The sequence below is a fragment of the Pelophylax lessonae genome (genome assembly GCF_965119305.1).
Source record: "Pelophylax lessonae genome assembly, chromosome: 8".
NCBI lineage: Eukaryota > Metazoa > Chordata > Amphibia > Anura > Ranidae > Pelophylax > Pelophylax lessonae.
Genome location: NC_138775.1, coordinates 158,511,323 through 158,537,815, shown reverse-complemented (window position 1 = coordinate 158,537,815; position 26,493 = coordinate 158,511,323). Strand labels below are relative to the sequence as shown.

General features: G+C 44.3%; 1 protein-coding gene across 1 annotated transcript in view; it reads right to left on the bottom strand.

Annotated features, from left to right (window-relative positions):
• LOC309562208 (uncharacterized protein) overlaps positions 1-22,016 on the bottom strand; it is a gene marked incomplete at its 5' end in the record, with an annotated part of 1,875,955 nt that extends 1,853,939 nt beyond the window's left edge. Inside the window, 2 exons of the mRNA XM_082266327.1 lie at positions 18,265-20,404; positions 21,246-22,016. Of these exons, the coding sequence (XP_082122453.1) occupies positions 18,265-20,404; positions 21,246-22,016 (2,911 nt within the window). The remainder of the gene's footprint in view (positions 1-18,264; positions 20,405-21,245) is intronic.
• Between the last annotated feature and the right edge of the window lie 4,477 nt (positions 22,017-26,493).

Here is a 26,493-nt window from a genome sequence, read left to right as displayed (position 1 = left end):
ATGCAAAAATAGGCTGAACAACATGTTCGTATCACGCTCCCATTTCCATGGGCTAAAGCTTTCACCACAAGAGCTAACTGTTGGAAGAACGACACTACATAGTTACATAGTTAGTGAGGTTGAAAAAAGACATCAGTCCATCCAGTTCAACCTATGATGTGTGTGTGTGTTTGCTTTAACCATACATTGTATACCCCTGTATGTTGTGGTCTTTAAGGTGTCCATCTAATAGTTTTTTGAAACTATCAATGCTCCCCGCTGATACGACTGCTTGTGGAAGAGAATTCCACATCCTTACCGTTCTTACAGTGAAGAACCCCTTACGCACTTTAAGGTTAAACCGCCTTTCCTCAAGTTTTAGTGAGTGGCCACGTGTCTTATTGTATCTCCTTTCTCTGAATAGTTTGTTCCTTATGCTCGGGTCACCAGTACAGTATTTGTACATTGATATCATATCCCCCCTCAATCGTCTTTTCTCCAGAGAGAAAAGGTTCAGTGCTTGTAGTCTTTCCTCATAGCTGATGTCCTCCATTCCCCTAATTATTTTTGTTGCCCTTCTCTGGACTTTCTCCAATTCCAGCACATCCTTCCTGAGGACCGGTGCCCAGAACTGGACAGCATACTCCAGATGTGGCCGGACCAGAGTCTTGTAGAGTGGGAGAATAATCTCTATTTCTGGAGTGAATCCCCTTTTTTATACATCCCAGTATTCTGTTGGCTTTGCTTGCGGCGGCTTGGCATTGCATGCCACTGCCAAGCTTGTTGTCTACCAGAACCCCCAAGTCCTTTTCCATCCTAGACTCACCCAGAGGTTCCCTCCCTAGTGAGTAGCTTGCTTTCTGGTTTCTGGCCCCCAAGTGCATTACTTTACATTTATCAACATTAAACCTCATCTGCCATGTAGTTGCCCACCCCGTTATTTTGTTCAGGTCCGCTTGCAAGGTTTCCACATCCTGCATAGAAGATATTGGCATGCCTAGTTTAGTATCATCTGCAAATACTGAGATTGTACTAGATATCCCCTCCTCTAGATCATTTATGAACAAATTAAACAGGATTGGTCCCAGGACAGAACCCTGGGGGACCCCACTTTCCACACCCGCCCAATCCGAGTACTCCCCATTAATCACCACCCTCTGTACTCTCCCCTGGAGCCAGTTCTCTATCCAGGTACTCACCTTATGATCCATACCTACCTTCCTTAGTTTGTACAGTAATCATTTGTGGGGAACGGTGTCAAAGGCCTTTGCAAAGTCCAGATACACCACATCCACAGGCTTACCTTTATCTAGGTGGCTGCTCACTTCATGGTAGAAGGTTAATAGATTGGTTTGGCAGGAACGATTTTTCATAAATCCATGCTGATTACTACTTATAATACCGTTTTCATTACTAAAGTCTTGTATGTGGTCCCTTAACATCCCCTCCAAAATTTTGCAGACTACAGATGTTAGGCTGACCGGCCTATAGTTACCCGGGATATATCTCGGCCCCTTCTTAAATATTGGTACCACGTTGGCTTTTTTCCAATCAGCTGGCACCATACCCATCTGTAAACTATCCTTAAAGATCAAGAATAATGGTCTGGCAATCACCTGACTGAGCTCATTAAGAACCCTCGGGTGCAAGCCATCCGGTCCCGGGGATTTATTTATGTTAAGTTTCTCTAGTTTAGCTCTAAGTCTATCCTCTGTTAGCCACTAAATTATTTTTTGTTCCTGAGATTTCCTCTGAAGTCCAAACGGCTCTGGAGGAATTCTTAAATTTAATGACAAGGGGGATTTATGCCCATTTGCATTGTGGAATGCCCACAAGGCATACATGCAAGGTTTATTAATATCTAAGAGTGCTGTTATGAAGAGGCACAGGAGGCAGCAGATGGAGAAATTATTGAATGAAGTTCAACACAGGGAATCTATTAATAAACGCACACACACAGTTAACATAAATCAATTGTCCCATGCCCAAAACGAATTACGCTTACTATTGATTAACCAACACACCAACTATATGCGCAAGCTTAGGGCCACTTTCTTTACCCATGGCAACAAGGTAGGCAAACTTCTTGCCGACCAGCTTAAAGACAGAACATTCCAGCAATGGATCCCCCACATGAATCACCACTCCACTGGAGTGACATTGACCAACCCAAAAGATATAGCCGATGCTTTCAGTCATTATTACAGCTCCCTATATAATCTACAGGAAGACCGATCTAGCCCTCAACCGACACCAGCTGATATAGATAATTTTCTAGCCACGATCTCTCTGCCGCAGTTAAACCCTACAGATTTAAATTAACTGAATCGCCCCTTCTCTGTCCCAGAAATAACAAAGGCGATCTTAGCCCTCCCCATGAACAAGGCTCCCGGCCCAGATGTGTTCTCCTCAGAGTATTATAAAAAAATTCATACATATTTTAACCACAAAGCTGCCTCCTCATCCTCGTTCCCTCCAGAGATGTTAGAAGCAACTTTTATAACATTACCTAAACCGGGGAAAATTCTGGATTGTGCAAAAAACTTTAGACCCACATCTTTACTCAAAGTAGATCTGAAGGTTTACGCAAAAATCCTGGCGGATAGGCTATCTAAATTTCTACCTGATCTAATTAAACAAGACCAAGTTGGCTTCATAGCAGGACGTCAGGCAACTGACGCCACAAGACTTCTGATAAACCTCATCCACCATGCTGAGTCTATGCACAAGCCCACAGTGTTCCTGTCACTTGATACTGAAAAGGCCTTTGACAGGATACACGGGGGGTATTTGAAAAAGGTCTTGAGGCAATTTGGCCTTGGGGGAATGGTACTTAACGCGATCACAGCTCTATATATCCTTCCATCAGCATATGTATTTACAGAGGGAATATTTTCTGAAAAATGTCATATTACCAATGGAACAAGACAGGGGTGTCCACTATCCCCTCTGGTGTTCGCACTCTTAATGGAACCCCTAGCAGAAAAGATCAGGAGTCACCCGGGGATTGTGGGACTTACAATAGGGCAATCCGCACATAAGATATCGTTATTTGCGGATGACGTCATCCTGTCCCTTACTCAACCCTCCTCATCCCTAAAATCAGTCCAAGCAGTATTACAAAAATACCATTCCAAATCATACTACAAAGTCAATGGCACTAAATCTAACATTCTTGGTGTAGCATGAGATGACAAGACCAAACTTAAAATCCAACAATCCGTGCCATACAGTTGGGGGTATAAGATCGGTATTAGATCGGTAATAGATTGGTATAAGACCAATTTTGAACCATTTATCACATCCCTAAATCGAGAAATGCGCAGACTAGGTAAATTTTACTTATCATGGTCCGGCAGGAATGCGGCATTTAAGATGCTGCTACTTCCAAAGCTATTATATTTCTTTAGAGCACTCCCTATTCAGATCCCAACATCATTTTACAAAACTTTACAAATCTTACCGTCCAAGTTTCTATGGGAGAAAAAGAGAACTAGGTGCTTGCACAATGATTTAGTTAAACATATCCTCGTTGGGGAGATGGGAGTGCCAGACATAAAAGACTACCATATAGCGGCTATATTGACCTAATCTATCCACTGGCTGTGCCCAGCACAGGCACTCATTTGGAGACTAACGGAATAGGCAGAGACCATGCAAGGCAATTTAGCTGATCTTATATTGAGTATTCCACTGACCAAACAACAGTATACCTCACGCCATCCCACTATATCTGCCACGGTACATGCCTAGCAGTACTTCCTGACACACAAAGGTAATAATATTAAACACTGTGTTCCTATCCCCTTAACTGCTCTATCCTTCATGTCTCCGAATTTAAACGTAACTCACTGGTCCTCCTTTGGCTTAAAAATAATTTCTGATATTAAACAGGAGCCCTACATGATCCCTTTGCAGGATCTTTGTGCCAAATACCCTGCCTTCTCCAAGGAACATCTAACCTACATCTGAATTGCCAGATTGCTCTCTAAAGTAGACTCAGTACATATGGCCATTCCAGAGTCTGTATATTCATTATGCTTCGTGAGTAGCACCCATACGAAGGGGATCGGCAAATTTTATCTCGCCCTTCATGATAACATTTTTTTTGTGAAATCTAAATCCCAACTAAAATAAGAGGGAGATCTCCAGAGAGTATTCACAGAGAACCAATGGTTGAAAGCCTTTAAGCTGAATCACACCCTTACTAAATGTTCCAACTTCAGAGAAGGAGTACAGAAAATTCACCTGAGATGGTACAGGACCCCTTACACTCTAGCTAAATACTATGGCAACACCACCAACCTATGCTGGCGACAGTGTGGACAGGTGGGCATCTTTTGGGCATCGTTGTTACATCTCTTGTGGACCTGTGTATCTTTGCAAAGCTTTTGGGCTTCAATAACCCGACTAATTGCAGATGTTACGGGAATTCTCAATAAAGTAAAAGTCGTACAGGCTCTATTAGGTATTGATATTGATTGGTACCCGCCCCAGTATAGAACAGAGGTCCAACACATTCTTTATGCGGCGAGACTAACCATAGCCTGGAAATGGAAGAGTAGAGACATCCCTTCTAATGGGAAGGTAATACAACTGGTGAGGAAATCTTATGAATATGAAAAAATACTAGCATACACCAAACACCTCCCACAACAATTTAAGGCCAGATGGTCGATTTGGAATGATTATGTTCAAAGACATGTGAGAACCTGCGAATCTTGATATTATATCAGTTTGTTAAATAAATTCATACTTGTATTTTGTTGGTTGGCAGGATGGGGGTCTGGTTTCCCCTGGGGGTGCAGTTAGATCCCATTGGGGTGCCCCCCCGGGGAGAAGGGGATGCCCTCCATTGCCAAGACTTTGTTGACAAATTTATCTTCAGCTCTGTTACTAGGGATGAGCTTCGAGTTCGAGTCGAGGCTAAGTTCGACTCGAACATCGCTCGTTCGATCGTTCCTTCAAATGACGGACAAATGTGCTGCTTCACGGGAAATTTGAGTTTCCCATAATGCACTGCACGCGCTCAGTTGGGATTTTATCTATAGGGGTCACATACCTGTGTAAATATAGATCACTACAGAGATCATCTGCAGTAACCTTTGCGCTCAGTTGGGGTTTGATCTATAGGGGTCACATACCTGTGTGAAAAGAGATCAGTACAGAGATCAGCCGCAGTAACCTTTGCGCTCAGTTGGGGTTTTATCTATAGGGGTCACATACCAGTGTGGATATAGATCACTACAGAGATCAGCTGCAGTAACCTTTGCGCTCAGTTGGGGTTTTATCTATAGGGGTCACATACCAGTGTGGATATAGATCACTACAGAGATCAGCTGCAGTAACCTTTGCGCTCAGTTGGGGTTTTATCTATAGGGGTCATATACCTGTGTAAATATAGATCACTACAGACATCAGCTGCAGTAACCTTTGCGCTCAGTTGGGTTTTTATCTATAGGGGTCACATACCTGTGTGGATATAGATCACTACAGAGATCAGCTGCAGTAACCTTTGCTCTCAGTTGGGGTTTTATCTATAGGGGTCACATACCTGTGTGAATAGAGATCACTACAGCTATCAGCCCCAGTATTCTTTGCTCAGTTGTGGATTTATCTATAGGGATCACAGATCATCCGTCTATAGGATTGTAGATTACATCAGATATCAGTGAGAGTATTGATAATCGGTCACTTGCGTACATCTATAACCACCACAGCTCATCTATAGGGCTAGCAATTACATCATATCAGGTCATTGAGTCTTTATTGTTCAGTTGCGTATAACCTATATTGATCTGTATCAACATCATGTTTGAAAGGCCGAAAAGGAGTAGCCGACGCTCACAGGCCACAAAAAGAGGGTAAGCAGCCTCTGTGTCATTTGTGAAAAGTGGTGGTCACAGTCGACATAGTGCATCCTCTGCAGGCGGAGCATGCCCGTCCTTTATTTCCAATGCTGCTCGTGCTATTCATCCACAAGCGGTGGAAGAGTTGGTGGACTGGATCAATAAGCCATCCTCATCCTCCTCTGACACCCACGCTCCCAGTAGTTTGCCTTCCACCGCAGCTGCCAAAGTGGCCCGTTCCACAGGCTCCTTCTCCACAGCTACTCCTTCAGTTGCCCCACCATCATGCACAGAGGAGTCACTGGAACTATTCGATCATAGTGTCAGTGACATGCTCCTGGAGGATGCGCAGTAATTTGAAAGCTGTGATGTTGTTTCCCAGGTTGATGAATGAAATAACATGATTCTAGAGAGAAGGGGTGACAACGACGGACTAGAGACCAGCAGTCATGTTGCCGCAGCTGAAGCATATTGCCAAGTTTGCTCCAGTGAAGAGGAGGGAGGGGATGATGAGGTCACTGACCGTACTTGGGTGCCTGACAGGATAGAGGAGGAGGAGGAGGAGAAGGAGGGGGAGGATGCAGAACTGCAACAAGGCAGGATGTGCTCCACGGGCTGGCCTAGCAGTAGCCAACCTATTGAGTCACAGCACAGAGCTCCACAGGTGCAGGGTGCTGCAAAATCCCAGCGGACTCCAAAAAGTTCATTAGTGTGGGCTTTTTTCAGCACCTGTCCAGTAGACCACAGCGTTGCTGTTTGCAGCATCTGTCTAAAGCGGATCAAGCGTGGCCAGAACACCAGCCCCTTGGGCACCACATGCTTGACAAGGCATATGACTTCCTGCCATGCAGTCTATTGGCAACAACACCTGAAAGAGTTACCATATCAAAACAAGCATACATCACCTTGCTCCTCATCTGCGATCTCTAACCCTACTATACCTCACGCCTACTCAAATACCAGCATTGAGAGGGATGATGGTTTAGCAATGAGTGGCACAGAGAGTTGCACCAAATCTGCTGGCAGTACACCACCGTTTGATCTGAGCAGCAGGCAAATTTCACTACCCCAGTATTTGAACCGTAGAAAGAAATACTGTCCCAGCCATCCACATGCTCAGCGTCTTAATGCTAGCTTGGCCAACTTGCAAGCATTACAGTTGCAGCCTTTTCAGCTGGTAGACTTGCCTTCCTTTCGCAAATTTGTGGACTGTGCTGCACCACAGTGGCAGGTCCCAAAAAAAGGCATTACTTTTCGTGTAAGGCTATTCCGGCTCTCTAGCGTCATGTGGAAGGTAGTGTTTTGGCCTCGTTGGACAAAGCGGCCAGCAGGAAGGTGCACATTACTGCTGTCTCTTGGTCTAGCAGGCATGGACAGGGACATTACATTTTTTTCACGGCACATTGGGTAACTTTGCTGGAAGCTGGGAAGGATGCAGGACAGGGTTCAGTGCTGGAGCTTGTTTTGCCACCACGCCTCCAAAAAGCTGCTGCTTGTTCTGCCACATCTGGCTGCTCCACCACCTCCTCATTCTCCTCTTTCTCCATATCCTCTTCTGCACAATTCTCCTCTGCAGCAGCAGTGCTCCCTAAGAGTTCAAGGGGCTACGCAAGCAGTCAGGCTAAAAGATGCCATGCTGTGCTTCAGTTGGTCTGTCTAGGGGATAGGAGTCACACCGGTGCAGAGATTCTGTCAGCTCTACAAGGGCAGGCTCAGAGATGGTGGACGCCATGAGAGCTTGAGCCAGGAATGGTTGTATGCGATAATGGCACCAACCTTCTCTCTGCCCTCTGACAGGGACACTTGACACATGTCCCATGCTTGGCACATGTTCTGAATCTGGGGGTGCAGCGTTTCTTGAGCAGATACCCGGGCTTCCAAGATCCCCTGAGGCAGGCCAGGAAAGTCTGTGGCCATTTCCGCCGTTCGTTCAATGCCAGTGCTCGCTTTTCTGACATTCAACGGGTATTCAACCTGCCCACCAACCGCCTCATTTGTGACATGGCCACCAGGTGGAACTCAACATTGGCAATGCTGCAGAGGCTGCACATGCAGCAGAGGGCCATCAATGAGTACCTGTGTGAGTATGGCGCTAGGACAGGGTCAGGGGAGCTTGGCTTTTTTTGCCACACCAGTGACTTTTGATTAAGGATGCATGCATCGTCCTGTCACCATTTGAGGAGGCCACTCGGATGGTGAGCTGGGGCGATGCATGCATCAGTGACACTATCTCGCTAGTCTACCTGCTGGAGCACATACTGCATGGGATCATGGACAGGGCACTTGAGGCAGAACAGCGGCAGGAAGAAGAGGACTTCCTTTCCTCACAAGGCTGCCTTTATGCAGATATTATTCCTGCAGGGCCACAAAACAAACAGGAGGAAGAGGAGGAGGAGGATGAGGATTTAGGCAGCATGGATGTAGAGGAAGAGGATAGGATACAGCAGTCTTCAAGGGATGGTTTTGATTCCCCAGAAACCCCAGGAGTTGTACGTGGTTGGGGAGAGGTTGCTCCTGCTGACAATGTCATCCTTAGTGACCCAGAGAACTCAGAAGCTCATGCCTCCTCCAACTTACGTTGCATGGGCTCCCTGATTCTGCAAAGCCTGCAAAAGGACCCAAGGATTCGTGCTATCAAGGAGAGGGATAATTACTGGTTGACAACCCTTCCTGATCCACGTTACAAGGGTAAAGTTGCAGAGCTCATCCTGCCTTCGCAGAGGGAGCAGAGGATGAAACATCTTGAGGAGGCCTTGAAAAAAAAATTGTGTACCACCTTTCCAGACCCTGGGAGGTCAACATTCTCTGGACATGTTTCTGAGGCATCGTTTAGGCAAAGGAGGAGCAGTGGAGAAGGCGGCCTGCTGACCGATGCCTTTAAACAGTTCTTTTGTCCTCAGCAGCACCCAGGGCTGTTAGGTTTAAGCAACCATCGCCAGCGTCTCCATCATATGGTGCATGATTATCTAGGCGCAAGAGCAGACTTGGAGACCTTTCCAGCTGCGCATCCACTGGGCTTACTGGGTCTTGAGGATGGACCACTGGCCAGAACTTGCTCAATATGCAATAGAGCTACTGGCCTGTCCTGCTTCCAGCGTGCTTTCCGAATGGATGTTCAGTGCCGCTGGAGGTTTTGTGACGGACAAAAGAGTGCGTCTGTCCACAGACTCTTGATCAGCTGAGTTTCCTCAAAATGAACCAGTCCTGGATCAACAAGAGCTATCAGGCCCCTGATGCTGATGTAACAGATTGAATTTGCTAGGGGTCTGCCATCCCTTGAAGACTGCATATGCTGCCTATCCTATTCCTCTGGTTACCTTGGATGTTAGATGAATATAATTAAATATATCAAACCTAGCTTTTTTTTCCTGAAGTGATAAATTGTATAAATTATTATAACTAAGTAGATATCAAAATACAAAATCAAATAAAATGGTATAGGTTCTGGTGGCACTTTAGTGTGCTGTGTTATGTACACATAAGTATCTAATAATAATAATAAATAACTGTAAAACAAATATTATTTAAAGTGCTAGTGACACACAAATGTGCTGTGCAAAATTGAATAAAGTGCTTAATAGTTCAAACATACCATATATTGCTTATTATTAACTAAATTATAAAATGAATAAAATTAAATATTTGATAAATTATTTGTGTTATAATAAATTAGTGCATATAAAGTGCTTCAATAGTGGACTGTGATCCAAGCTGTAACAACAGTTCATGCAAAAAATGTTGCTTGGATATCAAGTGCTCCAGTGATTAGGTATGCCACTCTTTGCTTCTTACCAGATGCAGGTAGGTCACAAGGACCCCAAGCGCCTGCGATCCCTTTTCTTAGGTGGATCAAACCATAAGCACTCCTCCTCTTCACTTTGATTTAAGTGTAGCTTTCAACAGAATATTATGCTCCTTTTTCCTCACTCCTCCATTAATTTACCTCATATAGATGTCAGTTAAGCCCATATGCAGGAAGACAGATGAGAAGCCAACATAGTGTATTTTTGCTAATTTATTAATACAATGTATCATTCACAACAATTGGCTGCTTACTCTTAGTTGTGCCCTCCTGGCATTGGGCAATCGGCATTGGTTACTTGTGGGTAGCAGGATTGGGGGTCAGGATCTGCAGTATCCTGAGTGCTCTCCTTCCTGGTTTACCCTGTAGCGTGCGGTGGTCCGGCGTGCGTCCCAGCCTGTGTTCCAATGCGTTAGGAGGTATCCTCTTTCTTTCTACTTCCGGGTTTAGCAGAGACCACTTGTGTGCATTTGTGGCACACAAATTGTGGCACACATTGTGGCATTACACATCCCTTGATAAAGTCACGTGCGTAGTGACACAACGCGTCGTGAGGAGCCGGATGACGTCACTTCCGTGTTCACGGCCGTAACAGGAAGTTCCATTGTTTACCGCTCTCAGCGGAGTTTTGCTTGCTATTCGTTTCTTAAGTGTAAGTGCACCACTTTTTTTCATTAAATCGTTGTTGAAGTTACTGCACCATGAGCGTGTTATTTTTTGCATCCCCATGAGTCTAGATTGGTGCCTAGGACATATGGTTGCACAGCGGAGGACCCACATTGTGTCAGGAGATTTGCCCATTGCTGACTACAGGGATCCCACCATCCAACCATCTGAGAGGATCGCCTGTGGAGCTTGATTTGGAGCACAGAGCCTGTATTTTGGATCACACATATGTGCTTTCATTGTGTGTTTGAGGTAAGCGGCCACTAAACACTATATAGCACCGAGATTGGACCGATATTTAGTTATTGTATCTTCACTTCACCTATTATCGACTTTGATATATTTTTTTGAAGATTGTTTCACGAACATAGAACTGTATATTCTAGCACAACTATTTTGGATATTCATTCCACTTTTCATTTGCATATTATATGGATTGATTTTGGATTTTTATTGGTTCACGTTTTTCTGGATATTGAGCATATTTGTAGTTATTTTTATTGTTGCACATTTGAATTTACTTACAGCATCATTTTTTTGACATATTATCGTTAGATTATCTTTGATTTAGCAGAGATTTATATTTACACTTGATTCCACTTTGAATTAGCGCCGATCTTGTTCACCATACACATTGCAATTTACGGAGGGGACACCGATTCAGATTGGCAGCTTTTTCAGTTTATTTTTCAGTATTATTTGCTTGTTTATATCAAACCCCTCAGGTAGCGCATTGGTCCTCGTTTTTATTAGTATAAATCAAAAAGTAGGACATTTTCAACTTAGGCCCCCCTACAATAATTATAAACCACAATTGAACAGCCTCACAACAGCCTGAGATAATATTACCTTACAAATACCCCTGACTACAGCTGCACCCCACGGTTTCATATGCCAAGGCAGGTGTAGTTTTCTTCGTAATGTCAGACAAGCACAAATTTTTGTGTGTGCTTTTCTGAAGACCTTATCATACTCGCTTTAAGCTACTACATTTCCTTACGCGAGGGGAAAAGAGGGGGGGGGGGGGGTCACTTCTGCAAAATGCAGCTAGCTGAAGTTCCTAATTCAGAACAGTTGTAGGACAAACGGTCCCAGCATTCCCACACATATGCAATTATTTTTATAAAGTTTTTTGGAGTTTTGCCACTTATACATTGTTGTATAAAGCATAGCAACCTCTGTGAACAGTAATAATAGTGAATAAAAACACTATTAGGCAAAACATAAATTGCCGTTGTCGGCAATTAGTGTGGCCATTGGACCCTGTTGGCACCGAGCCAAAAGTTTCAAATCAGATTAACTTTTTATCGGATTATAGTTCTTGAATGATATTTTAGGGGTATCTTCTATTAAAGGAGGGGAACCTCTGGCCAGATTTTTGTTAGAATGGCACAAAGCCCAAAAAAAATTTTTGTGGAAAATTGGCACTGAGCCAAAAAGTTTTAGCTCTTTATTTGATCATAGCATGCAAGAGGTATCTGATGTTCCATCTCTACTGACAGCCATACCATCTGATGCTATCCACTTTACTGGGATTGGTTTGAGTAATGTGTATTTTTTTAAGCGTCCTATTGGACGAGGAGACACAGCCATCTTTGCTTTCTTGTTTTTCAGTCCAGGTAACTGACCTGGTGTAGAAATGCCTTAGGGCTATATGGACAGTTCAGTTGTCCGCTCTATAGTTCTCCAGACCATGCAAGAGGGGATGGACACCTGCTCATGGGTCAGTCCCGCTACAATATGTGGATTACATATGTATAGTGCTGAGCGAACACGGACTGTATTATTCGGGTCCGTACCGGATAATTGGATTTTTGTTACCCGGACCCGAAAACTTTACTGTATATTCGGGTTTAAAATCCGTGTTCGGTAATTTTATTTCTTGTTTTGTATGTTTTGTTTTGTATGTAATGGTGGGCTTTTAATGGCGTGGTTTCAACAGCCAATCAACAAGCTTTTAACTGGTGTGCCATAGAAGCCATCACAGCCATGCCTACTAATGGCATGGCTGTGATTGGCCAGCTGAAGCATGTGACCCAGGTCTTTATAAGCTAGAGACAGAGCGCGGTGTGCGTTAGTCTTTTCTAGTGTAGGGAGAGAGCACACACAACGGGGCTTAAACAAAAAAAAATTTAACCACTTTACCACTAGAGCATTTTGCTGTCTTACGTCTGGGCCACTTTTTGTGCTTCGGCACTGTGCGACTTTAACTGACAATGGTGCGGTCATGCAATTTGGTACCAAATGAAATTTACGTCCTTTTTTTCCCACAAACAGAGCTTTATTTTGGTGGTATTTGATCACCTCTGCACTTTTTATTTTTTGCGATATTAATAAAAAAAGAGCGAAAATTTTGCAAAAAAATGACATTTTCAACTTTGTCTTTTAAAAAATATCCAATATACTCAATGTATGTCATTTTTTTTGGCCAAAATATATTTAGCTACATGTCTTTGACAAAAAAAAATTCACTGAGCGTATTTTTATTGGTTTGCGCAAAAGTTATAGCGTCTACAAACTATGGTGTAAATACTGAAATTTACACAGCTTTAATTTCTGACTGCCTAGCTCATTTCATGAAGTGCTAAAATGGCAGGGCAGTACAAGACCCCCCCCCCCCCAAATTACCACTTTTTGGAAAGTAGACATCCTAAGGAATGTTCTGAGAGGCATGTTGAGCTCATTGAATATTTCATTTTTTTGTAACAGGTGTTTGAAAAATAACTAAAACATTTTTTTTTTTCTTTTTACACAAAGTTGTCATTGAAATGATATATTGCTCACACATGCCATGGGTATATGTGTAATTACACCCAAAAATATATTCTGCTGCTTCTCCTGAGTACAGGTATACCACATATGTGAGACTTTTTGGGAGCCTAGCTGTGTACGGGACCTCAAAAACCAATCCCCACCATCAGAATTTCAAAGGGCGTACATTTTTCATTGCATTTTCTCACTACCTATAACGGTTTAGGAGGCCCTGAAATGTCAAGATACCACAAACCCCCCCCCCCCAAATGACCCCATTTTGCAAAGTAGACACCCCAAGCTATTTGCTGAGAGGCATGGTGAGTCCATGGAATATTTTATATTTTGCCACAAGTTCCCGGGAAATATATTATTATTATTTTTTTACACAAAGTTGTCACTAAATGATATATTTCTTACACATGCCATAGGTATATGTGAAATGACACCCCAAAATACATTCTGCTGCTTCTCCTGAGTACAGGGATACCCCATGTGTGAGACTTTTTTGCAGTCTAGCCGAGTACAGGCCCCCGAAAATCAATCACCACTTTCAGGCTTTCCAAGGGCGTAAATTGTTGATTTCACTCCTGACTACCTATCACAGTTTCGGAGGCCATGAAATGCCAAGACAGCACATGCCCCCCCCCCCCCCCAAATGACTCCTTTTCATAAAGTAGACACCCTAAGCTATTTGCAGAGAGGCATGTTGGGTGTTTTGCAGATCTCACTTTTTGTCACAAAGTTTTGGAAATTGAAAAAAAGGAGGAAAAAAAATGCAATTTCCTGTTTTTTCTTCATTTTCCAAAAACAATGAGAGATGCAAAATACTCACCATACCTCTCAGCAAATAGATTGGAGTGTCTACTTTGCAAAATGGGGTCATTTGGGGGGGGGGGGGGTTGTGCCATCTTGGCCTTCAAAAGTGTGATAGGTAGTAAGGAGTGAGATCAACAATTTACGCCCTTAGAAAGCCTGAAGGTGGGGAGTGGATTTACGGGTCCTGTACGCGGCTAGACTGCCAAAAAGTCTCACACATGGGGTATCCCTGTACTCAGGAGAAGCAGCAGAATGTATTTTGGGGTGTCATTTCACATATATTCATGGCATGTGTGAGCATTATATCATTTACTGACAACTTTGTGTAAAAAAACAAAAAAAACAAAAAAATAATAATTTTCCCGAAACTTGTGGCAAAATATCAACTATTCCATGGACTCATCATGCCTCTCAGATAATAGCTTGGAGTGTCTACTTTGCAAAATGGGGTCATTTGGGGGGGTTTTGTGCTATTTTGAAATGTCAGGGCCTCTGAAACTGACAGGTAGTGCAGAGGTAAAATAAGCAATTTACGCCATTAGAAAACTTGAAGATGGGGGGATTGGTTTTCAGGGTCCTGTACGCGGCTAGACTGCCAAAAAGTCTCACACATGGGGTATCCCTGTACTCAGGAGAAGCAGCAAAATGTATTTTGGGGTGTCATTTCACATATACCCATGGAATGCGTGAGCAATATATTATTTAGTGACAACTTTGTGTAAAAAAACAAAAAAAAAACAAATTGTCATTTTCCTGAAACTTAGGGCAAAATGTAAAATACTCCATGGACTCAATATGCCTCTCAGCAAATAGCTTTGGGTGTCTACTTTCCAAAAAGGGGTCATTTGGGGGGTGTTTGAACAGTCCTGGCATTTTATGCTCAATTTTAGCAACACATCACCCACTCTTCTAACCACTTGAAAACCAAGCATTTTCTGTGACTTTTTGTTTACATGAAAAAATATATATTTTTTTTTTTACAAGAAAATTACTTTGAACCCCCAAACATTATATATTTTTTTAAAGCAGAGGCCCTACAGAACAAAATGGTGGATGTTTTTTGTCACACGGTATTTGCGCACACATTTTCCAAACGCAACTTTTGCGTAAAAAAAAAACAATTTTTATATTTAATGCAGAAATACACTATATAATTCCAAATTGTTTGGTAAAATTTAAAAGATGATCTTATGCCGAGTACATAGACACCTAACATGACATCCTTTAAAAATTGCGCACGCCCGTGCCGCGGCAACAAACTACGTACGGTTTTAAAAGCCTTTAAAAGTCTTTACAGGTTACCACTTTGGACTTAGAGGAGGTCTACTGCAAGAATTACTGCCCTCGACCTGGCGTTCGCGGTGATACCTCACATGCATGGTGCAATTGCAGTTTACATAGGACACTAGACCAATGCTTGTGTGCGCATTTGCGCGCAAGCACAGGGGGACAGGGGGGCTTGATTTTTTTTTTTTTATTTGCTTTTCTATGTAATTTTGACACCTTTTCTTTCTTTTTTTTTTATCATTTTTATTGTTATCACGGTGAATTTAAATTTCCCCTATGATAGCAATCTGTAGTGACAGGTACTCTTTTTAAAAACAATTGGGGTCTTTTAGACTCTAGATCTTTCCTCTGACCTTAACGCATCTGACCACACCAAAAATGGTGTGATAAAATACTTTCCCATTTTCCCAATGGTGCTGTTTATTTCTGGTGAAACAGAAGTCATGAATTGCTTGTAGCTTCCGATATCTTAGGCCATAGAGATGATTGGAGCCATCTCATCTCCAATCAGCTCTATGGTTAGATAATTGAACCACCGGCTGCACTCTCGGGTTAACCGGTGGGACAGGAGAGCCCGAGAAAAACCGTGGAAGGTGGCGGAAGGCAGCAGGAGTCCCCTCACACTGCATGTAAAAGCAGTCTAGCGGCCAATTATCCGCTAGGATTGCTTTTACATGTAAGCCGACCGCTGGCTGTAAAAAACAATACCAAGATGATGCCTAAATCTGCAGGCATCATCCTGGTATAACCACTCAAAGTCCAGCTTTGCTGGTCCTTGTTTGGCATATAGTGTAGGTTTTTTTTTTTCATGCAGCCTGTGGACTGAACGGAAAAAAAGAGAACCTATCAGAAATCAGCACAGGAATAATGCGTAGTATTACTCATCATTAACCACCCAAACAACCACTCACTGAATTTAATGATGGGTATACATGACACTATCCAGGTATACCAAAATAGGATTTTTTTTTTTTTTTTTTTTTTTTTTTCCCACAGTGCATTAAAAAAAAAAAAAAATGTAAACGCTGATTGCGGTTGAGATATAATGGAGACAAAGTTTGTCTCAGACATTTTTAACTCCCTCTGAATCGATACATTTTTTTTTTTTTTTGAAAATAAATTTTTATTGAGGAAATAGTATACATGAACAATAACAAAATGCAGAGGATATTAAACTGTGCACATGTATGGCCAACATAGTACAAGTCAAAAGAGAAAAGGATCATATAGATGACTCAATAATATAGACATGCACAAACCATTATAAAAGTATAAACTGGAAACATATAAAGTGATTTCTTCTAAGATTTGGGTCATAGAAGGGATAGGAATACATTATATGGTAGACGGACCATCACCCCGATTGGGCACAAACTGTGACGGTGCCGCCCCCATCTGACAAGAACCTCCTAACATAGGTGTCGCCACCACCAATGTATGGCTCCCTCCTCTGAGTCCCATGGGATGTTAATTATGAGCATCCTTAAAGATGGAGTAACAAATCAAAGAAACAAATGTGGGATGTGGTAACAGTGGAAAATAATAATGGGAGGGAGGAGGGGAAAGAAGGGGGGGGGGGGGGCTGCCACCAGAGCACTACACCATGCAAAAAGGGATATTGCATGAACATCAAGAAACAAAAATAATTTTATTTTTTTTACATCATGTCAGGGGAATGAGCAATCCATGATTGCCACTGTTTTTGGAATGTGGCCACTTTCCTATTTTTGAAAGCGAGCAGTCTTTCCATTTCAAACTGAATGGCAACTCTGTGTTTGATAGCTGACAGGAGCGGGGGGTCCTTAGTCCTCCACTTGGCTGCTATCGCGATTCTCGTGGCAAACATAATATGGGCCATCACCCTCCGAGGACCAGGGAGAAAGGAATCCAGACCTATTCCCAGCAATGCTAAGGCCGGGGACATTGCACAGGGCAGTCCTAGCAGGTGAGAAACCCAATCAAAAACTTCCATCCAGAGTGGTTGGACCACCGGGCAGCCCCAGAAAACATGTAAGATGTTTCCTGGGTGTTGGCATTCTCTCCAACAAAGGGGAGAACATTTCTTGTCCATAGCGTGAAGCCTGGCAGGTGTCATATAATATCTGTGTAAGAGTTTCAGGGAGTTATCCCAGTGGTCCACACACGCCGAAGAGGAGCGGCTGATCTGCAATGCTTTCAACCACTGAACCTCAGAGAAGGACTGGCCTAGCTCATCCTCCCACTTGAGGATAGTGGGGGACTTGCGAAGTGGAGGGTGATATTTGCAAAACTCATAACACAAGGAGATACCTTTAATATTAGAGGGAGACTTTGCGAGCATAAATTCCCAAAGCTTCACCGGTATTGGGGGAATCTTCGATTTGTGAACTTTATTGTAAGCCTTAATTTGGAGTTTAGTCAGCGCGTCCATGGAGGAGCAGATTTGGGGCGAGTGAGCGGAGAAATGGAAGCCTCGATTTCTCCAGTGCAAGGTCGATACCTCCGGTAGCAGTAAATCATACATTGCTAGTGGAGTATCAAGGGTTATGCATTCCTCATCTCTAAAGTCCTGCGCAAGGAGATTAGACCACGTTTGTAGGGTAGCTTGAATGGTGGGGTAAGGAGGAATTTTTAGTTTATGAAGTAAGGTGGCTGCAAATATTAAGGCATGTAGATTTTGACCCGGAGAAATTCGTCTCTCTATCTGATTCCATAGATTATCTTCCTGGTGCACAAACCAATAGCGGGCCTGTGTCAAGACTGCAGCACGGTAGTAAGCCTGCGCATCAGGAAGACCCACTCCCCCCAAATTATGGGGTTTATATAGAGTGGATAGTGCTATTCTAGGCGGTCTCCCATCCCAGATAAATTTTCTCAATTGAGAAGCCAGTTTGTTGAAGAACAATTGGGGGATAGGGATGGGGAGCGTCCTAAAAAAGTACAGTATCTTCGGAAGTACTTGCATTTTATACGCTGCAATTCTGCCTAGCCAGGAAAGGTGGACCTTCCTGATCTGGGAGAATTCCTCTTCAACACGATCCAATAGCGGCAACATATTACATTCATATAGCTTCGCAACCGGTGAGGTGAGTTGGATGCCCAGGTAAGTTATCGAGGGTGCCTCCCAGTTACATGGAAACAACCTGGCAAGGGTGGTGAGGTCAGCAGACGGGATAGAGATAGGAAGGGCGCAGCATTTAGCAGTGTTAACCTTATAATACGATATTTGACCGAACAATTGGATAATAGATTGAAGTTTACGCAACGACTCAGTCGGCTCAGTCAGGGTCAGAATTATATCGTCGGCAAAGAGTCCCAATTTGTGTTCAGTCTGGCCAATTGTTATACCTTTAATACAAACATTGGATCTAATAGCCTCAGCAAGAGGTTCTATTGCCAAGGAAAAGATGATTGGGGAGAGGGGACACCCCTGACGCGTGCCATTGGTCAGGTCGAAGGTATCCGACAGGATGCCATCTGTGAGTACTCTCGCCGAGGGCTTAGTGTAGAGGGCCATAACAGCCGAGTGTATAAATCCATGAAGCCCAAACTTAGTGAGAGTCCTGGACAGGTAGCCCCAATGGACCCTATCAAAGGCCTTTTCAGCATCTAATGCCAAAAAGACCGTTGGAGTGGAACGTTCCTCAGTATACGATAAAAGGTCGATCATTCGACGGGTGCCGTCTGTCGCCTGCCTGCCCTTCACGAATCCCACTTGGTCTAATCCCAGCAGATAGGGTGTGCATAAAAGGAGTCTATTAGCTATTACTTTTGCATAAATTTTCAGGTCTACATTCAAAAGTGATATGGGCCTAAAGTTAAGGGGGGTATCCGTCGTTTTTCCTGGTTTAGGTATAGTCACAATTGTAGCCTGGAGCATTTCATTCGGGAAATTGCCAGTCACCGGGGCCGAGTTGAAAAGGGGGACTAGATGGGGAACAATAACTGGGGCCATTAATTTGTAATATTCTGCTGAAAATCCGTCCGGGCCTGGAGATTTGTGTAGAGGAAGGGAGTTAATTACTTTATGAATTTCGTCCTCGGTGATGGGTCTATTCAAGATTTCCAGTGAGGCGTCATCTATTGAGGGCAGAGAGAGTGAGGACAGAAATTTGTCAATGTCTTGGACAGAAGGAGCGTACGTGTCTGGGTCGTCCTTAAGGTTATACAAGGAACTATAATAATCTCTAAATACGTTGGCTACATCCTTAGGGTTTTTGAACACTTTGCCCGTATTATGATGTTTTATCAGGGGGATATTAGATTTAAGGCGCTTCTTCCTGAGCTGAGATGCCAGAAGTTTACTTGCTCTGTTGCTTTGGGAGTACCAAGTCAATTTCAACCTCTTAAAGAAAATGTCATGATCACGTAACAGGGTAGTCCGCAGGTCGTTCCTTAAGTTTGTGAGGTCGGTCACAATGTGAATTCTCTCCAATTCTGCAATTTTAGATTGCAAATCTGTAATTTGTGCTGTTCTTTTCTTCCTATCTCTAGCCGTCTGCTGAATTAAGAGACCCCTAGCCACCGCCTTGTGGGCACACCAGACCACATCAGGGGCTGTTGTACCGCTAGCGTTAATTATAAAGTATTCATCAATCTTAGCCTTAACTTCTGCACTGTACTCCGGGTGAGCTAACACAAAGGTATCATTGCGCCAAATGGGAGCATGGCGTCTGTTAGAACCATCCATTATATCCATAGTGATAGGGGCATGGTCCGACCATGTGATAGAATGGATGTCTGCTCTGACAACCTGCTGTAAAAGATACTTGTCCGTCAAAAATAGATCTATTCTAGAATAGCTACCATGAACAGCTGAGAAAAATGAATAGTCTCTCTCAGTGGTTCGCAGACACCTCCATGGATCGTACAATTCCTCCTCTACACATAGAGGGCCTAAAATTGGTCTGCGTCTACGTCCCACTGAGGAGCAATCCAAATCTGCATTCATAATAACATTAAAATCCCCGCAAAACAACAGACGCCCTTTAGCTTGTTTTTTTGCCCACAAGAAAGTTTTACGTAGGAATTTCAGTGGATGCCGATTGGGTGCATAAATGTTCACAATAGTGTACAACGTGTCGTTAATTTCAACCATCAGCAGGAGAGCCCTGCCGTGGGGAGCTTCCGCTCTATGTAACAATTTAAATGACAATGTGTCCTTAAAAGCCACAAGGACTCCATTCTTCTTGCCAGAGTCATTAGCCGTGAAGACGTGAGGGAATTTAGGGTGAGAGCATAAAGGGGCTTTAGTACCTGCAAAATGCGTTTCCTGTACGCAGAGAACGTCACAGTGTTGTTGTAATGCCGTTTTCCAGAGGCTTCTTCTCTTGTAAGGGCTGTTGAGACCCCTGACATTGAGGGACATCACTCTAACGACCATTGCTGCGAGAGACAAAGCGAGTATAGCTCCTGGTGGCAGAAGGGAAAAGAAGGGTAGGGAAGAAAAAGGAACATTGGGCGCCAATGCAGCCCATCCAAGGCCAGGTAGACATGGAGAGTGTCAGGAATTCACACGGGAAACACAGAACCTGGAGTAGTGCAAAATAATCAAAAAAAAAGAAACAAGTAGTTAGGCAAAACAAAAGAGTTCCAACAAGGGTGCGGGCAATCCCGCACACAGACATAGGGGGAAACCAAGTCATATGAACCGCACAACGGGTGCGCTGTTATCCGATCGGCTGGTGGATTTGAAAAGGTTGATGATGCCTGGATGGCATGTAGTAGATTCAAGTAGTTGCTGTCTGGGAGGTGGATGCGTGACGTGGGTGTCCCTGGGGTGGGACAGCATGCCTGTCTTCATCCTGAGGAAGATATCCCCACTTCCGGAGAAGTTCCAGACCCTTGGGTAGTGATGAGATAGTGTGGGACATGTTGTTAACTGTAACTGTGATTTTAGCAGGAAAACCCCACTTGTACAGGATTTTGTGATTCCTAAGTATCTTGGTTATAGGAACCAAATTGTGTCTGGCTGAGAGGGTAGCCTGGGATAGGTCAGTGAACAGAGAGATACCTGCGTACGGGTCTGGGAGAGCAGGATGTTGCCTGGAGAAGCGCATTAATTGGTCCTTTACATGAAAAAAATGGATGCGGGCAATCACATCCCTAGGGACCGCATCAGGGATATGAGACGGCTTCGGTAATCTGTGAGCCCTATCAATGAGAAGGTCCGCAGGGCTAAGCGTGGGTAGAGCAGCTTGCATAAGTTGTTGCAGGAAGGGGGTGAGCTCCGCTGGCTTCACTGATTCTGGGATCCCCCGGAATTTAATGTTATTTCTGCGTGCTCTATCCTCCAGATCAGCTACCTTCAGTTTAAGAGTTTTGAGCTCGTCTTCCAGTTCAAAGTGGGCATCCACTAAGTCATTATGTGCTCCAGTGAATTCACACAGCTTATTCTCTGTATAGTCCACCCTGTCTCCCAAAGAAGCTATTTCCCTCTTAGTAGCCCTCATGAAAGCTGCCATGTCCTGCTGTAGAGCCCCCCTCAGTGTCCTCATCATGTCCTTCATTGCCGTATCCGTAATAGCCTGTCCAGTGGTGGGATAAGCATCAAGTTGCTGGCCATATGAAACGGTCTGTTCCATATCCTCCCCCTCCTCCATATCAGGGCCATCCTGCTCCCTGTCCTCACTATCTCCCGTCAGCCGTCTCCGCTGCTTGAGAGGGCTTGTAAAGGGAGAGAAAGGCTGTGTAGTAGGGTCTGTTGAGGACTCACCAGTGTCCAGGGTTGCCGTAGTGGAGTGGCTTGATCCTCCCTTGCTCGCGGCGGGAGTGCCGGACCTCGCGCCGGCGCCATTTTGGTTGAGGCGGCCCGATGCAGGGCTGAAGAATTCAGTCAGTTTTTTGGGCTTGTCACGCTGTTTGCGCTTCCCGGTGGAGGCCATACCGATTCCAGGCACCTTTAACGGGGTAACCGACCGGATGGAAAAGCTGAGTGATCGCTTAGGAAGGCTTAATCAGTCCCGTTGTAGCAGAGCGGCGTGATCAGGCGTCCATCCGCTCCGGCTGCCGGCTCCGCCCCCGAATCCCCAAAATAGGATTTTAACTGCAGTGCTGAAATCAGAAAATCACCACAGCTGCTGCCAGCAAAGGTATCCATATATGCTGAGCGCAAACACTGTTTGTGTCAGAATATATAAAATCAATGCCGTGGCAGCCGACGAGTACCTGCAAGAGAAACAGGTCACAAAAGAATGAAAAACAAACAAAGTACATTAAAAGTACATAGGAAGTAGTAGAAGAACATAAAAAATGATGACAACTATTTTTGGCTTTTATGTATTTTTTATTTTTTTTCTTCAAACGTCGAGTTCCAGTTTCCAGGTTCGGGTCTCTCAAAATGACGATAGCTATCGAACATCTTTTGAGACCCTGTGTAAATGTGCCCTAAACTGTGCCGTGCTGTACCCTACGCTAATAATCCACTAGTGTGTGGTAGCGACGGAAAGAGTCATCGTGGCAAAGACCAGGTCGGTCAGGACAGTTGGGACAATAATTCCGGGTGTCATGCCTAAATCCGTGCTTGCTGCAGACATGGCATCTTTTTTTGGGGTATCGTTTGGTAGGGGTACTCGGGAGGAATTCCGGAAAATGCCTCTCATGCAGCCGGCTCACTGCATCTGGTTGGGGAATTGGGGCAGGAGCACCAGCTGGATACAGAAGGGCTCTGATTATCTCTTCTTGGAATTGAAAGAAGGATAATGTTCCGGCAGACGCTTTGTATAAGATAAAAGCATTGTAAACAGCCAATTGAAATAGGTATACAGACACTTTTTTGTACCAGCTTCTGGCCTTATGGGCAATTAAGTACGGTCCCATCATCTGGTCGTTGAAGTCCACCCCTCCCATTTTACGGTTATAGTCGTGTACACAGAGGGGCTTCTCAACAACAACACCGGTGACCGTAGTAATTTGGACTGCCGTCTCTGGGTGAATAGAGGACAGAACGAAAACGTTCCGTTTGTCCCTCCACTTCACTGCAAGCAATTCCTCGCACCTCAAGCAGGCTCTCATCTCCGAGCTCAGTGGGGCATTTACTAGCCGTTGGGGGAAGCCCCGGCGATTAGATCGCACGGTGCCACAAGCGCCATTTTGAAATTGAAAGAGGTGTCTAAAAAGTGGCACGCTTGTATAGAAGTTGTCCACGTACAAGTGGTACCCCTTTCCGAATAAGGGTGACACCAAGTCCCGAACTATCTTGCCGCTGCTCCCTATGTAGCCTGGGCAGTCGGGGGGGCTCCACAGTGCTATCTTTTCCCTCGTAGACACGGAAATTAACTGTATAGCCTGTGGCCCTGTCACACAACTTATACAACTTGACCCCGTATCTGGCACGCTTGCTGGGGAGGTACTGTTTGATAGCAAGGCGACCAGTAAACTTAATCAGGGACTCGTCAACGCAGACATCTTGTTGGGGGGTAAACAAGGCTGCGAACCGCTGATTGAAGTGGTCTACAAGGGGCCGAATTTTGTGGAGCCGATCATATGCAGGGTCTCCCCGAGGACGACAGAGTTCATTGTCGTTGAAATGCATGAACCAAAATATTTGTTCGTATTGAATCCTGGACATAGCAGCAGAGAACACGTACATTTGATGAATTGGGTCAGTGGACCAATATAACCGCAATTCATTCTTTTTTGTAATGCCCGTGTTGAAGGCAAGGCCCAGAAAGGTTTTAAACTCCTGAATCGTAATAGGATTGCAGGCAAATGGTCTGGCAAGGGGTGAATTTGGGTTGGCGGCGATGAATTGTTGAGCGTACAAATTTGATTGGTCCACAATAGATCTGAAAATATCTTCAGTAAAAAACAGCTCAAAAAAGTTTATGGGATTAAAACCAGCTGTTTCCGGGTTGTGCGGTGAATGGGGGAAGTACTGGCGCTGTGGAATCTGTGGGCTGCCAATTAGGATATGCCAGCACTTCAGGGAGGACACTATGGGCTCTACGGGCCTGTCTTCAGATACGCGGTGGCTGCGGGCCACTACTCGTGCTAGCCACCGCACCAGCTTCAACTGCACTTAGGTGACTCGCCACGTCACCAGGTGATACTGCAGTGCTGGTTGAAGGTCCAGGATGTCCTAGGCCGCTCGTGCTTGCCAGATCACGAGAAGTGTGAGCGGCACTAGTACTGGCACTCTGCTGCATACAAGAAACTCCCGGTTCTTGCAAGTCAGCAACTCCAGAATGGGTTCGGGTACGCCTGACCCTAGCAGGGACCCCTCTGTGGGAGCTATCTGTCAGGGAGCCGCTTCTGTCATCTGGTTCGTATATTGACCCTGATTCTGCCAGTGAGGCTTCCCCATCGCTCTCACTTGACATGGCCATTATACTGTAGACCTCTTCACCACTGTACCAACATTTTTTAGTAACTAAATTTACCGGTACAGTAGTGCGACTACTAGGTAATAAAAGCACCTGGTTGTCGAGGACTATTTGGTCGCTACAAAAAAAAACTGCTAGTGCTAGCAGAGATCAGGCCTGACTCTGCTAACGCAGCGGTTTTGTGTGATTTGTGTTTTTTGGAAGTGTCAGTAATCTATTGATTACGACACTTGCCTGGGTAAGGTGGTCTGGGCAAGGGGGCTAAACGCAGGTGCTAGCAGGAATCAGTGCTGATTGTGCAAACACTGCGTTTTTGGAACACTAAATTATGGGGACGCTAGTATAGTTCTGATCAGATCAGATATTTATCTGTTCAAACACTATACTGGTAATGGAGGTGTGTGTGTGTGTGTTAGTGTACTTGACTCTAACTGACGCTAAGTAACGGTGGTGTAGTGGGACCCTGACGCTAACTAGCCTAAGTTGTGTCACCCGTGACGCTAATACAGTGATCGGTAATCACTGTATATAGTGAACACTGTGACAGGGCAGTGAAGGGGTTAACTGGGGGAGATCAAGGGGTTAAACCTTTATAGGGGATAGATTGGGGGGCCTAAACCTATTTGGGCTTAGCACAAGCGCAAATTAGGGTCACAAGTGACACTAAATACAGTGATCAGTAGTTATCTGATTTACTGTCTATATTAGTGCACTGTGTTATAGGGAGTGAAGGGGTTAACTGGGGGAGATCAAGGGGTTAAAAGTTTATTAGGCGATAGGTGGCGGTGCCCTAACCCTATCTGGGCTTAGCGCAAGCGCAAATTAGGGTCACTAGTGACACTAAATACAGTGATCAGTATTTACCTATATACTGTATTTAGTGCACAGAGTAATAGGGAGTAAAGGGGTTAACTGAGGGTGATCAAGGGGTTAAAACTTTATTAGGGGATAGGTGGCGGGTGCCCTAACCCTATTTGGGCCTAACGCAGGCGCAAACTAGGCTCACAAGTGACACTTATACAGTGATCAGTAAAATATCTGTATACCACTGTATATAGTGTTCACTGTGAGGGGTTTGGGGGTTATCAGAGGTGATTAAGGGGTTAAATGTGCCTATGTGTGGTTTGTCAGTGTAGTGCTTGGTGGAACTCAAGTTTTTGATGTCTCTCTGTCTTCTCCTGGAACCGAAAGGACTCCAGGAGGGACAGTGACATCACTTCCCCTGCCTGTGTTTACATTACACAGACAAGGGAAAGATTGCCATTGGTTGGGACCGATCGCCAGAAACTGACCAAAAATCATTGGTCAGTATCTGGTGATTGATCGGTTCCCAACCGGGAGCGCGCTCTGGGAGCCGCGATCGCGCCCGATGTAGGTCTACGTGGTCAGATGGGATCGTGCCACACTGCCTCAGTAGGGTCAACGTAAGCAGACGTAAAGTGGTTAAAGGGGATTTTTTTTTTTCCCTTCATAGCCTGCTGCTGACCGTGACATAAAACATAAGACACTGCTGTGTTCACATCTGCTATTGATTGAAAAATCACCAATTAAAGTGAAAAATAATTATTCATTTTTTCATTCATACGTTACTGTGACATACAGCCTTTACACACAGTGCTGTTCTCATCTGCTATTTAAAAATTACAAATTTAAAGGGGAGTCTGTGTTTGTACGTGTCAAATACACCGTTTTATATACTTTTTTCTATTCCGCTATTCAATATACACCCTTTTGGGGGTAAAAAAAATTAAATTGTGGCATAGTCTGTATTGGCATAGTCTGTACATGTGAGATACACCTTTTAAATTTGTTTGGCGCATTTCCTTCCACCGCCGAGGATTGCAGGCCGCTTCAGTTTGCCTCCTGTTCCGAACTCCTCCTACTCCTCTTCCTCATCCTCATCCTCATCCTCCCTTTAGGGTACAAAAAATTGTAATCGGGGCCTAGTCTGTGTTTGTACGTGTGAGATACACCCATTTATATATTTTTGTTCTATTCCGCGTTTCAATATACACCCATGCAGGTGAAAAAAATTAAA